This window comes from Elephantulus edwardii, unplaced genomic scaffold (genome assembly GCF_000299155.1).
Source record: "Elephantulus edwardii isolate Elephantulus edwardi_28Jun2011 unplaced genomic scaffold, EleEdw1.0 scaffold00085, whole genome shotgun sequence".
Taxonomy (NCBI): Eukaryota; Metazoa; Chordata; class Mammalia; order Macroscelidea; family Macroscelididae; genus Elephantulus; species Elephantulus edwardii.
In genome coordinates, this window is record NW_006399835.1 from 12,618,242 (window position 1) to 12,632,738 (window position 14,497).

General features: G+C 38.4%; 1 protein-coding gene across 1 annotated transcript in view; it reads left to right on the forward strand.

Annotated features, from left to right (window-relative positions):
- IMPG2 (interphotoreceptor matrix proteoglycan 2) overlaps positions 1 to 11,158 on the forward strand; it is a 96,026-nt gene extending 84,868 nt beyond the window's left edge. The window contains exons 15-19 of the mRNA XM_006890038.1: positions 3,019 to 3,229; positions 5,473 to 5,653; positions 10,014 to 10,232; positions 10,710 to 10,789; positions 11,146 to 11,158. Coding sequence (XP_006890100.1) covers positions 3,019 to 3,229; positions 5,473 to 5,653; positions 10,014 to 10,232; positions 10,710 to 10,789; positions 11,146 to 11,158 — 704 coding nt within the window. The remainder of the gene's footprint in view (positions 1 to 3,018; positions 3,230 to 5,472; positions 5,654 to 10,013; positions 10,233 to 10,709; positions 10,790 to 11,145) is intronic.
- Positions 11,159 to 14,497: the final 3,339 nt, after the last annotated feature.

Sequence of the window (14,497 nt, forward strand, 5' to 3'; positions counted from 1 at the left end):
GCCTGTCAGTCAACCACGTGCTTCTTTAATATTCAAATAGACTAGCCTGCTGCATGTGAATCCTTTCCCCCTAACTCTAGGGATTCTCAGGGAGCTAATATTTCTCTTAATCACTTCCAGCTCTGAGTTCCTTCTGCGGAATTTTTAATTTCAGTTGTCTCTTGACCCTTGCGGTTGTTCTTTATGTTATCCAAACTTGGCCGTCTGATTTTGATTTTCTGAAAGCACTTCTAATACAATACATTTGATTCATCATATATTTACTGATGATATGAGGGTAACTGGAGGAAGTTTGTGGCCTAGTAAGTAGGAAGTTGCACTGTCAACCCAAAGCTAGGTGATTCAAATCCACTAGCTGCTCTGAGGGAGAAAAATAGATAATCTTCCATGTGATTTGTTTTTGTTGTTATGTGCTGTCAAGTACAACCCATAGTGACCTTATGAACAACAGATCTGAACCCTGTCATATCCTCTCACACCTTCACATTTCCTGATATATTAGATCCCATTGGGGCAGTCTCCAGGTCAACCCACCTGGTTGAGGGTCTTCCTCTCCTTTGCTGACCTTTCCAAGTACCATGTCTTTCTATAAAAAATAGCCTCCCCTAGCAATATGCCTGAAGTATGTGAGGTGAAACCTCATTGTCTTTGTCTCTAGAGAGCACTCTGGCTGCATCCTTTCCAAAACATATTTGTTTGTTTTCTTGGCCATCCATGATATGTTCTGTGCTCTTCTCCAACACCACAGCTCAAAGGCATTAATTTTTCTTCTATCATCCTTATTCTTTGTACAGCTCTCAGATTCATTGCAAATGATCAGAAAGACCATGGCCTGAATCAGATGCACCTTAATCCTCCCAGTGACATCATTACTCCTCAGTAATTTGGAGAGGTCCCTAGCTGCAGACTTTCTCTTGCTCTGTTCACACAACAGCCTCTTGGCATAGGTATAGGTTTTTCATGAGCACAATGAACTATGAGTCAGTTCCAATTTGATGACAATGAATGAGAGTGTAAATGTAGTAAACAACTTAAACTATTTCTGCTAGGGATCACCATCTAAAATTCCTATCTTAAAAGATGGTCATCTTTTTTTTTTTTCAAAGGCATATCTAACTGGCCAACATTTTCTCTAGAATTTAGCCAGCTTTACTATTAATCTAGAATTCTTCACATTTCCTTTCCATTCATTTCCCTGAAACTATCAACTATTCTTTTAAATAACCTGTGAAAAGTAAGAGTGTAATTGATACTGCAATTTAGAGCTCTGTCTACTAGCTCAAACTAAGCTCCAGTTTTACTTCCTTTTTCCTGTAAAGTCATCATGGAACACTCTCTACTTAGGGCCACCAATTGTAGGCTATTCTCCTTTTACCAGTACAAAGGACTAAAAAGAGCTGGAAACCCATCTTTTATTTATAATATTAAAATATTAGACTTAGTCTGTTTCTTGGACTTGAAAGCAAAAGGGAGTTGCAAGTTTTATTTTTCTTTTAGACTCTATTTTCTTCCTTGCACCTGCTTATGGACACCCAAAGAACGGTCACAAAATGTTGTTATTTTCTAAATGAAATTTTCCTAGTACACATATATTCTAGTTAAAACTCCTAAAATTAAAATATTGTCTTTATTTCAAGATTGGCTAGAGATAACATTGACTTGTCTCTTGCATAACTTGTTTTCACAAGTGGAGTCTTAGGAACTCCTGAATTTCAATCAGCAATGAGAATGGTGCAATATAATCTTTCCCTCTTATTCTCATTCCTCACCACTAGCCCAGTTTGGGATTGTTTTCTGCTTATAAACTCTCTAATTGAGTCCTAGACTGAAGCTGTGAATACTTGGGAACTATACCGTGGAATCCAGATATGCAGTCACCTAGTAGAAGTTGTCTGTCTGTCAGCACGCTTGTAGATTCTTATATGTGACCATCTTGGCAATGACTCCTCCATTCTCATGCAGAGCCAAGGAAGATTAGCTGTAGAAATCTTCCAAGCCCCAAGGCTTGTGCAAATTTATCTTCAATTTCTAGAACAGCAAAGAGATCATTGTTTCCCAAGCACTGTTAATGACTCTGGAAACGGAGGGACAGTGTGTTTTCCCCTTCCTTTATTCTGCTCACTAAATTTTATGCTTCTTTGTGCAGAAGCATATGGGTAATTTTGTCCTGTTTTCTCAGTTTTCGGTACCTCTGCCATCATTTGCCCATTAGCCATTCACAGACTGACATTTGTCAATGAACAATCCGTGGTTGAACCATGGTAGTAAGGAAGACACGTGCCCACTGTTTTAACTCATTTCTGGCTAGTTGCTATAATAATTTTCATAAGATTCTCCATAATCCTATCAATTAAAAATAAAGTTACTTAAGTCAATATATTATTGAAGATTGCCGGGAAGGCACAAACTGATTTATTTTTCTGATATTGGCTTCCACGAACATCATCACTTTTCTTAAACTACTCTAAATGTGTTACATTCACCTCTGAGGCTCCTTAGAGATGGTCTTTGGACACTTCCTCTCCATGTCTTTTTCTTTATTTATTTAAGAATAAATTTTTTAAATTTTAATGAAAGTTTGCAGAAAAGTTGGATTTTCATTTTCATACATTTTCCTCCCTCCTCCTTTCTTCCCCTTCTCCAAGTTCATTTCTTCCCCCTCTCCATTTCTGTAGCACTATTTGCAGAGGCGAGGTACACTAGAGTAGGTTAAAATTGTAGAAATTGACAGTATACGTGCATTGTCACATTTAGGTTTACAATAATATGGCACGGAGGTTGAAGTTTCGAGTGATGGCATTTTGTGCTTTTGGCTCTAATTTTATGGTTTGGCTCCGAGAAAGTTGGAAGTATCAACCTTCAATCAAAGATAAGGAAAAATTTTATTTTTGTGGTGTTTGCGGGGATGTCTTAGGGCACTTTAGAAGAAGCTTCTTAGTAAGTGCATGGGCTTCACGTGGATCAATTTCTGTACTTTGCTTTTCCTTGCACCAATCTTTGTTTTGTTTGAGGCTTTAGGGGATCAAGCCAACCCTTGCAAGTTTCAGGCCTGCAATGAATTTTCTGAGTGTCTCGTCAACCCCTGGAGTGGAGAAGCAAAGTGCAGCTGCTTCCCTGGGTACCTCAGTGTAGAAGAACTGCCATGTCAGAGTCTGTGTGACCTGCAGCCTGACTTCTGCTTGAACGATGGAAAGTGTGACATTATACCTGGACAGGGGGCCATTTGTAGGTATGTCATAATTTGAGATTTTTTAAAAATAAAAAACATCTTTTAAAGTAAATGGGAACATACCAAAGACTTTAGGATAAAATACAGCAATATTTATTATGGAGGTTATATTTGGCAAGAGCTATGTGCCCTTTCTGGAAGCAGGAGCGGCTAAAAGATTAAGGGGAAAATCTACTATTCTCTAGTGTCATTAACATTGTCAATTACAGAAGGGATTTCCTTCCTCTCTAGGAAGATAAAACTTTTCAAATAATTCTATAGTCTCAAAGTTTGAAAGATTTCTGGGATTTGGTGAAAAGGCATTAGAAATCTGGACACATAGGTTCTAGACCCATCGGTTCTAGTTTCCGTGTTAATTGTGTTATCTCAGGCCAATCCCTTTCCTTCAATGGGTCTGTTTTCATTACTGATAAAGAGGTTGAATCTTAGTTTTTTGTACAGTGCTTGATGTTTTAAAATTTCTCAAGCAGTTGTCCAAGGTAAGATTGGACTCTATTCACTTGGTGCAATAGGAGAAAGAGAGTCAGGCATAGAAAGAGGAAATGAAATATGAAATAAATGATCTCTACAAACTACTGTAATGCCCCATTTGCTGTCAGATCAGAAAAAAACAAAAACCTAACCCATTTTGTACCCTTCTATCATTACTGAATATTGTAATAAAAAAATTTTATAGAAGAACGGTACTGCAGATTCTTATGGAATCCAGATTTCCTGGAGCTATTTAAGGCTGAGAGAATCCCTGAAACTATTGCCTTGAAATAATCTCTAAACCTTAAACCATAAACATTCACTTAAGCAGTCTCGAAACAATAGTTTAACTAGTAAAGATTGTCTTGACCATTGAACTGTTGTAAGAGCTATCTGTTGCTGTGTACCATCAAGTCAATACTAACCTATTGCTGACTTTTCAATAGGTCTTTGTTGTTAAGTGTCATCGAGTTGAATACTACTCATACTGACCCTATGAACAAAAGACCTGAACCCTGTTCTATAAATATCATCATTTTTCTAATGTTCATAGAGTTTCCAAAGGCATGTTGTTTAGGAAGTGGGTGCCAATCCTGCTTTCAAACCCATCTTAATCTGGGAGCTCCATCAGACACTGTCCACCATGAGTAACCATTATGGCATTTGCCACACCAGTGTGGCAGAGGGTTCAGTTTCAAAGCAACTTCAAGTTACCTCAGTACAGCATACTGACAGATCAGTGCTGTGCCACTTAGAAGAAGGTTCACAATTAACACCAGGCCTGAGGGGGGTTGGGTTCTGCATCCCTCAGGCCCAACTGACTTTTAAAATACAAAGGCCTGCCCACCAGGTCCTGATTGACTTTAACAAGAGGCTTCTAGACCACAGCTGATTTTAGTTAAATCCAGTGACCAATCAGCTCACACATGATTGTGAATGAAATAAAAACCAACCAAACAGCTTACACCCAACTTTCAATTAAAACACGAGTTTTAAATAACTACTTTACACATGAGCCTCCAAACTGGAGGCAGTAAATTGCACAGGAAGAAGACTGTCCATCTTTCTACCCCAGTGTAGCTGGTCGATCTGAATTGCATACCTGTGTGTTGACAGGACAATTTCACACCACTAAGCTACCAGAGCTCCCTAAGATCTATCTGAATTGTACAAGCATTTTCACCTTCTTTTTCTGAGTTGTTCCTTCCTCATAAACATAATTCTCTATCTCCTAAATTTCCTATTTAATCTTTTGAGTATTTGTCATTTTGATCTCCTATAGAAAGATGTGATTTGTATCCACCAGCTGCTTTCTTAGGAAGAAGGTGGGCAGTCTCCTTCCATGTAATTTATAGCCTCAGAAAATCTGCAGGAGAGTCAGTCAGTTGTGAATCAGTCCCCACTAGGGAGCATCTAACAAATGTGGCATGGAACTATGTAATCAATATCATTAAATTGAAGAAATTTTTGAATATATATATATATCTCCTAAATAACAATCAGAAAATAAACTATAAAAAATGAGACTGAACATGAAATAACATCTATTCAATCACTTAGTGTCTGTTATGAGGACCTGCTGAGTTTGTGACAGGCATTATGCATAGTTTTAAACTGTGCAATCACCTGGCATATACTCAGTTCTTTAATGAAGCCTCATGTGGTCAGCATTCGCTTCTTTACCTTTCTTTATTCCTGTTGAAGAGTCTGCTGTTAATTGTTACTTTGGGCCAAGTAATTCAGATTTTGGATCTGATTATTGCTTGTTACAGATGCCGAGTGGGTCAGAACTGGTGGTATCGAGGGGAGCACTGTGAGGAGTTTGTTTCGGAGACCTTGGTCATTAGCATCATTGTCACCTCTGTAATTGGACTGCTCCTCATCTCTTCTATTGTCATCTTCTTCCTTGTCAAGACGCTCCAAAATCAATATGCTAGAAGAGAAAGAGAGATGGCTTCCAGGTATAAAAAAGAAAAGAACTCTTTTGTTTTCTTAATTTATTACTTACTACAATCAACATTCTTGGCACCAGCAGGCAGGAAATTAAAAGGTGCATTGCCATGGGAAAGTCTGCTATTAGGGACCTCTCCAAAGTACTGAGAGCAATGGTATCTCTCTGGAGACTAAGGTGCATCTGATAGAGGCCATGGTCTTTGCAATCACTTGTTAGGCATCAGAGAGCTGGACAATGACCAGGGAGGACAGAAGGAGAATTGATGCTTTTGAGCTTTGGTGTTGGAGAAGAGTGCTGAGGGTACCATGAACTGCTAAGAAAACAAGCAGATTCATCCTAGAGAGGGTTAAATCGGGCTGCTTCTTGGATGCAAGGATTCTGAAACTCTGTCTGACATACTTTGGTCATGTTGTAAGGAGAGACCAGTCCTTGGAGAAGGACATCATGCTTGGGAGGGTGGAGGGCAGGCGCAGGAGGGAAAGGCCCTCTGGGAGGTGGATTGATTCAGTGACTGGGGCAATTGGAATGAGTGTGTGGAGACAATGAGATTGGCACAGGACAGAGCAGAGTTTAGAGCTGTTGTACATAGGGTCGCTATGAGTCGCAAGCGACACGATGGCACATAACAACAACAACAACAACAACAACAACATTGCTTTCTCTATATAAAAATGGACCTCTGGTAGCCTAGTGGCAAGAAGCTGTGCTGCAATCCCATGGGCACTTGGTTCAAATCCACCACCTGTCTGTGGGAGAAGAATGTGAAATTTCTTCTTAATGGCCTCTGAAAACACACCAGACATCAGCTGTGAGTTGGTTCTGACTCGATGATACACAACAACAACAAGAACAAAGCAAGTAGCAGTATGGGTAAGGTCTCACATCCTTTGAGCATGTTATTAGGAAAAGTCATTCACTATAGAAAGGCATCATGTTTACAAAAGCAGAGAGTCAGTGAAAGAGAGGAAACCCTCAGTGAGACAGATCACTGATACCTTGACTGCAGCATTGGACGTAAACACAGCAAAGACTGTGAGGATGGCATAGGCAGCACTTCATATTGTTCTGCACGGGAACATTGTAAGTCAGAGCCATGCGCCAACTAGACAGCACCTACAAAAAACAACAGATGAACAAGGTGCCAAGGAGTCTGGTGAGAGAGGAATTACTTTTGGGGAGGGAGAGTCTTAGACTTTTTAATGTAGTTAAGACTGGGGAGCCAAATGGAGTTTTGTTGGTGTTTAGTATAAGACACTTTTTTAGTTGATTGTATATAAGTAGGCAAAGGCAAGGAGGCGTGCATGAACCTCAAGGTCCGCTGAAGTTGTGTGTTTGAAGTGACCAGCTGCTCAGTGGGAGAAAGATGTAGCAGTCTGATTCCACACAGATTTACACTGAGGGAAGTGTCACTCTCTCAGAAATAGGTATTTCTCCTATATATTACACTGAGTAAGACTTTGCATTAGGCAGGTATTACAATAAGTTTATCTTTATAACCATCAGATCTAGAACAGTCCAAGACTCATAAACAACTTATTTGTAGAGCGGAATGGAATTTAATTGATGAAGTAGGGGTGGCATCCACTTACTTCAGAAATAGCATGCTTCTAGGCACTCTGTGAACTTAGAGAAACGAAGAAAGTTATGCATGTTCAGGACTTTCATTCATGGGGTCACTATGAGTCTATGACTCAGTGGCACCTAAGAACAACATATTTCCTATACTGATATTTCTTTTAGATTCTATGTATGATTACACACTAGTTTTTAAAAATTACATATTAGTTTGGATACGAATTTGTATACATTGTGTTTCATTCATGTCCATTGTATTTCACATATTCCTTTATTCATATTATGTTTCATATGACTATTTCCATACATTGTATTTCATAAAATTAATTACCATTCACTTATGCCCACTATTACCTCATATTTTCAGGTCCCCACTAAATCTTTCCTAATTCCTTAACCACCTCCCTTCATCTACCAAACTCTGATTCCTCCCTCCCGGCCCCACCTCTTCTTCCTCCAATTCCCTCTTTGGACTTTTATCCACATCTTACTAGTTATCCTACTATTTTTTTACAATAATGGTCTTATGATATATTTGTCCTTGTGAGAATGAGTTCGTTCACTCAACATAATGCTCTCTAGCTTCTCCCAGGTTATACAATATTTTTCCAAATCATTGCTCCTGAATGCTGCAAAGTATTCCATTGTGTGAATGAACCACAATTTGTGGTGCACACTATTTTTTTATTTGTAAATTTTGGGAGTGTAAAAACAGTATTTGTTTTACAAAACACTATCTGTTTTCCCCCTTTTTTATTATTATTACTTTTAATTAAATTTACAGAGACTTTGAATTTCCATTCATTCATTGTTTCCAAACTAACATATATTGACAGTTGGGTGTTACCACTTATCTGTCAGTGTGATATACGTTGGTGGTTTGAGTGTTCCTGTGATGCTAGAAGCTATGTCACCAGTATTTCAAATATCAAAAGGGTTACACACAAGTTTCAATGGAGTTTCCGCATTAACATGCAGGAATGGCCCTTCACTTCTGAAATTATGAACCCTTGATAACTGTTAAATAACAAGTATTATCTGAGATAGTGCTTGGAGATGAGCCTCTTTAGGTTGGCAGGAACTCAAAGCACAAACAGGAAGAGATGCCTCCTCAAAGTAGCATCTTTCTTAATGAAGATGATGAAGTAAAGCTTTCACCCAATGAAGGATCTTCATTTTCTGATGATACAATCTAAGGACAAACAGCTACAAACACTCATTAATAATTGGAATGTATAAAATATATATCTAAAACAAATGGAATTGTAAGAAATGAACTAGAACTTATAAATGTTGATAACCTTGGCATTAGTGCGCAGAAATAAACTGATACCATTTTTGAATTACGCCATCATATGGTCTATTATGCAAGCATTGGTAGATTGAAGAAGAATTCATCACATTCATTGTCAAAGAGAACACTTCAAGATTTATTCTAAAATACAATGCTGTCAGTGAGAGAATAATGTTCATGAGCATGGAAATATCAGTTAATATGACTATCATTCAAAGACATTTGACTGTATGAATCATAGTAAGTTATAGATAACATTGAGAAGAATGAGAATTCCTGAACACTTCATCGTGCTTATGCAGAACCTGTATCTAAACTAAGAAACAATGATAGGGTGGTTTAAAGCCAGGAAAGGTGTGTATGGGTCAGGGTTGTATCCTTTCACCATACGTATTCAATATGTATGCTAAGCAAATACTTCGAGAAGTTGGACTACATGAAGTATCAGGATTGGAGGAAGACTCATCAACAACCTGAGGATGGCAAAACCTTGCTTGAGGAAAGTGAAGGAGATTTGAAGTACTTATTGAAGAAAAACAGACTATACCCTTTAATATGAATTACGACTTAACACTAAGAAAAGAAAAATTCTCACCACTGGAACAATCATGATGGAGAAAAGACTGAGGTTGCCAACCATTCCATTTTACTTGGGTTCACAATCAACAACCATAGAAGCATAAGCTAAGAAATCAAGAGATTTTTATTTTTATTTTTTGCATTGAGTAAATCTGCTTTAAAGAAACTGTTCTAAAGATCAAGGATATCACCTTAAAGACTTAAGGTGAAACTGGTCCAAGCAGCTTCTGATACATGTGAAAGTCAGTGAATAAGGAAGAACAAAAGAGAATTTATGCTTTTGAATTTGAGTGTTGGTGAAGAATGCTGAATTTTCCATGAACTGCCTGAAGAACAAATAAGTTTGTCTTACAGAGTGCAGCTGGAGTGCTTCTTAAAGAAAGCATAAGGCGGTGAGATTTCATGCCACCTAATTTGGGCGTTTTATCAGAAAAGACTATCCCTAAAAAAGATCAACTTGCTTAGAAAAGTAGAGGGTCAGTGGAAGAGAGGAAGACTTTCAATGAGAGGGATTGACACATGGGAGTGACTGCAACAATGGTCTTGAGCTCAGAGGCAATTTTGAGGATGTTGTAGCATCAGCAGGATTTCAAGTTATTGTTTATATGATCAATATAAATTGAATGGACTCAGTTCCTAAAAAGTGACCGCAACAAGTATTGTGGGGCAAATAAAGATGAATGAGACGTGAAATATTTCTCCAGGAAATGTGCTGTCTAGTTAAAGAAATAATAATGAAAACATTTGATAAAGAACATTTGCTGTTGACTGGAGTATTTTCTGCTGTAATCTTCCTGATTTGTATATGGTTTGCCTCTCTTTTTTCTTTTTCTCTTTCCACACAGATCTTTTATCCCAGTTACACACTCTTCCAAATCATTGGAAGAAGAGCATGACTTAACCATGCCTTTCCTTTTTGTGGCTCTAACAGGCAGCCTGACAGCATCTCATCCATTGAGAATGCTATGAAGTACGACCCCGTGTATGGAAGCCACATGGATGCAAGTGAGCAATACGGGGGACCCTATCTTCAGCGTCCTTTCTATAACCCAGCTAGTGCAGAATTGATTAATGATCAGAGCAGAGAAAAAATCAGAGAAACGTATGAGAACAGTGAGCTTTCTGGAGAGGTAGGCAACTTGGCTCTTTTGCTTGTTTTTGCTGCTCTTCTGTTATGTGTGAATGGATGTGTGCTCATTGGAATCGGTGTTTATAAGGGCTGAAAGAAAGGATGGAAAGTATTTAATGAGTGGTTTTTGAATTTCCTGTCACCCTGTCTATGTGGATGCATATGATACAGATCTGTACCTTAATCCCCCACCCAGTGGTCTCTTTTCCATTTAACGTTAAGGAATTTATCTCTCTCCCTCTGTTATTGGTCTCTTTGTTCCTCCCTCCTTCCTTGAGAGGTTCTAAAAAGAATTCTTTTGAGTTCTTAAAAACAGCATGTGTAATATCCAAACTTTTTGCTTCTTGGAAATGAAATACCTTTTGGATGACCCAGAAAATGTAATTGCTTATGAAAATTAGAAATCCTTGAAAAAAAGATGTTGACGTTGTATCCTCATGAAAATGTATAGTTTTCCTCCTCTTCTTTCTTAAAAAAGGAGATTCAAGAAAGAATGAGAATTTTGGAACTGTATGCTGAAGATCCAGAGTTTGCTGCTTTTGTGAGAGAACATCAGACGTAAGTATTCAAAACAACTCCTCAACCCAGGGTCTAACTGTCCTTTGAGAATTACTAACAGCGTAAGATGCAATTGTTGCCCATTCTATATGGTTCTGGCAGCAATGAGTATTTGTGGAATATTTTCTAGTTTATCATACACTTCTACACAGAATATCTTGGTAATTTTTCCTAATGACTGTATAAATTGGGCAAAATAAAAAAAATAATTTGTTCATGAGAAAAGAAGCTGTAGAGAGATGAAGAGATACAATCACAGTTTTAGAAAGTGGCAGATATTTAAAACTGAGATGCTATTTTCTCTGGCCTACATGTCCCTGGGCCATGTCCTATTTTCTTTTTTATTTCCCCCTAAGATACTTCCTGTGAACCAATGCCATAAAATATTTTCCATACAAAGATCCTATAAATAACATCTTAAATTCTATAAATCCTCATGCTTTTTTAGCATATTGCTTTATTTTCAGTCCTACAGGTATTTTTTTATATGCTTTTGATTTATACATCTCATTAAAAGTATTATCACTTGCATCTACCAAGTTCAACTTATTCTATACTTTCTCTCTTTTCATTGCTTCTATCAGCACCCATTTTTGACAAGTATCTGCTAAGTATTTCTTCCTTTGCTCCCAGGATTCACAATGAGACTTAGGTTACAGAAATGAACTACTGTAAAAAGAAACTACTATGGCCATTAGTTGGATGTAGAGGGTAGGGTTATAATTTTGCTTTTGGTCCTACAGCTGCCCTGCCAGAGTTTTCATAGCCATTACAATGTTTTCAGCACTAAATCATAACAGTTATTTATTTCTGAGTGAACACCTGAGAATGGTAACGTTATCAAATTATACAACATTGTATGTGCTACATAGTACTAATTATAGGCTATACAAAAAAGCAAACAAACAAAAAACCCAAAACAGATAAAAAATACCTCAACTCAGATGGTCCGAAGTGTGGTTCATTCTAACTAAAATATGCCATGAGTCAGGGGCTAGAAGAGTCGCATGTCAGGGACTCCCTGAGGACAAAAAAATATTCATGTAACAAAGACTTAAACACAAATATCCTATGAAACAAAAGAAAAGTCACACAGACACTATTTGTTTAAGGAGATTATTATAAAGGAAAGATGGCATAAGGCTGCTTGGAATGACAAAGCAAAACTACAGTGAAATTTGCGAGGAACTAGAGTCAGAAAATCAAAAGGGCCGAACTCACTCAGCATTTCTTAAGCTCAAGGAACTGAAGAACAGATTCAAACCGAGAATTGCTGTAATCAAGGATGCTTTGGGCAGAATATTAAATGATCCAGGAAGTATTAAAAGAAGATGGAAGGAATATACTGAGTCATTATATAGAAAGGAATTGGCAGATACAGAGGAATTTAAAGAAATAACATATGAGCAAGAGCCTATGGTGATGAAGGAAGAAGTTCAAGCTGCTTTGAAGGAAATAGCAAAAAATAAGGCCCCAGGAATAGATGGTATACCATTTGAAGTATTTCAGATAACAGATGTTGGCCTGAATGTGCTCACCAAGTTGTGCCAAGAAATCTGGAGAACAACCACTTGGCCAACTGACTGGAAGAGATCTATATTTGTTCCCATTCCAAAGAAAGGTGACCCAACTGAGTGTGGAAACTACAGAACAGTGTCATTGATTTCACATGCAAGCAAGATTCTGCTGAAGATCATCCAAAAACGATTAGAACAGTACATCAGCAGAGAACTGCCGGAAGTCCAGGCTGGGTTTAGAAGGGGTCGTGGTACTAGGGATATTGTTGCTGATGTTAGATGGATCTTGGCTGAAAGCAGAGAATACCAGAAGAATGTCTATCTGTGTTTCATTGATTATGCAAAGGCATTTGACTGTGTGGATCATAACAAACTGTGGCTGACTCTGAGAAGAATGGGAATCCCAGAACAATTGTGCTAATACGAAACCTATACTTGGACCAAGAGGCAGTAGTCAGAACAGAGCAGGGTAACACTGCATGGTTCAAAATTGGGAAGGGTGTACGCCAGGGATGCATCCTGTCTCCATACCTTTTCAACATGTATGCAGAGCAGATTATCCGAGAGGCTGGGCTCTATGAGGAGAATTGTGGCATCAGGATTGGTGGAAGGTCTATTAACAATCTCTGTTATGCAGATGACACAACCCTGCTTGCTGAAACTGAGGAGGACCTCATGCACTTGCTGCGAAGGGTCAAGGACTGCAGCCATCAGAATGGACTGAGGCTCAGTGTCAAGAAGACAAAGATTCTCACCACTGGACCAATTGGCAGCGTCAGGATGGATGACGAAGAGATTGAGATTGTTCACAGCTTCAGTTTGCTCGGCTCCACAGTCAACACTCTTGGCACCAGCAGTCAGGAAATCAAAAAGTGTATCGCGATGGGAAAGTCTGCTGTTAGGGACCTCTCTAAAGTACTCAGGAGCAACAGTGTCTCTCTGGAGACTAAGGTGCGCCTGATACAGGCCATGGTCTTTGCAATCACTTGTTATGCATCAGAGAGTTGGACAATGACTAGGGAGGACAGAAGGAGAGTGAATGCTTTTGAGCTGTGGTGCTGGAGAAGGGTACTGAATGTACCATGGACTGCCAGGAAAACAAACAGATTCATCTTAGAGAGGATTAAACCAAGCTACTCCTTGGAGGCAAGGATTCTGGGGCTTCGTCTGAAATACTTCGGACATGTTGCCAGGAGGGACGGGTCCTTGGAGAGGGACATCATGCTTGGGAGGGTTGAGGGACAGCGCAGGAGGGGAAGACCCTCTATGAGATGGATTGATTCGGTGACTGGGGTAATCGGGATGGGTGTGTCAGAGGCGGTGCAGTTGGCGCAGGATAGAGCAGGGTTTAGGGCTGTTGTGCATAGGGTCGCTATGAGTCGGAAACGACTCGACGGCACGTAACAACAACAACAACAACAATTAAATAATCTATTCTTCTTTTAACTCTTCACTTTGAATCAATCTTTATCTACCAGAATTTAAAAAAAAAGTTAATAAACCTGACTTGGGATACAGTAAAAATGTTAACAAGGCTTTTGTAAAGTGTATTTTTCTTTTTTAAAATTTGGTATATCAGGTTAGGGGCGGAAGCAGAGGGATGAGCAGGGCAGGGGGGTAAATCACAGAGTCAAACAACTTGGTGGGTGGAGAGAGTGGGTAAAGGAAATGGGAAAGATCCGGTGGGGGCCTGAAAAGATAAGGTAATGGGGAGTAGTTCAAGAGTGATTAATTTTATAAAACACAAGGTATAGGAATGATTGTGTAAAACACAATGTGAATGAAGCAATGTGTGAAACATGATGGATATGAACTTTGTATGCAAATCAATATAAAAGAAAAAAATTATATATCTTAGGATAACTTTCCTTCAAAAAAAAACCCCAAAAGAACTGATAAATAAAAATGTATTGCAACAAAAGTGATGATGTTTTTGCTTTTCAACTAAGTGCTTTTTTGTATTTTCATGACAGGGAAGAACTTTAACCAAGATCCTATTTCAAATTGATTAGAAGCCTTGAGAAGACGGAGATAATTTGTTACCTATATCTGATAATTCACCTGGGTTTTGAATTCTGTTGGAAGAAGAGATTGAAAAAAAAATAAATTTTGGACACATTTTTTTTTCCAGTTTAAGATTTCTGAATGTAATAAGATATATGATTATTTTTGTACTTAAAAAAGATCAAAA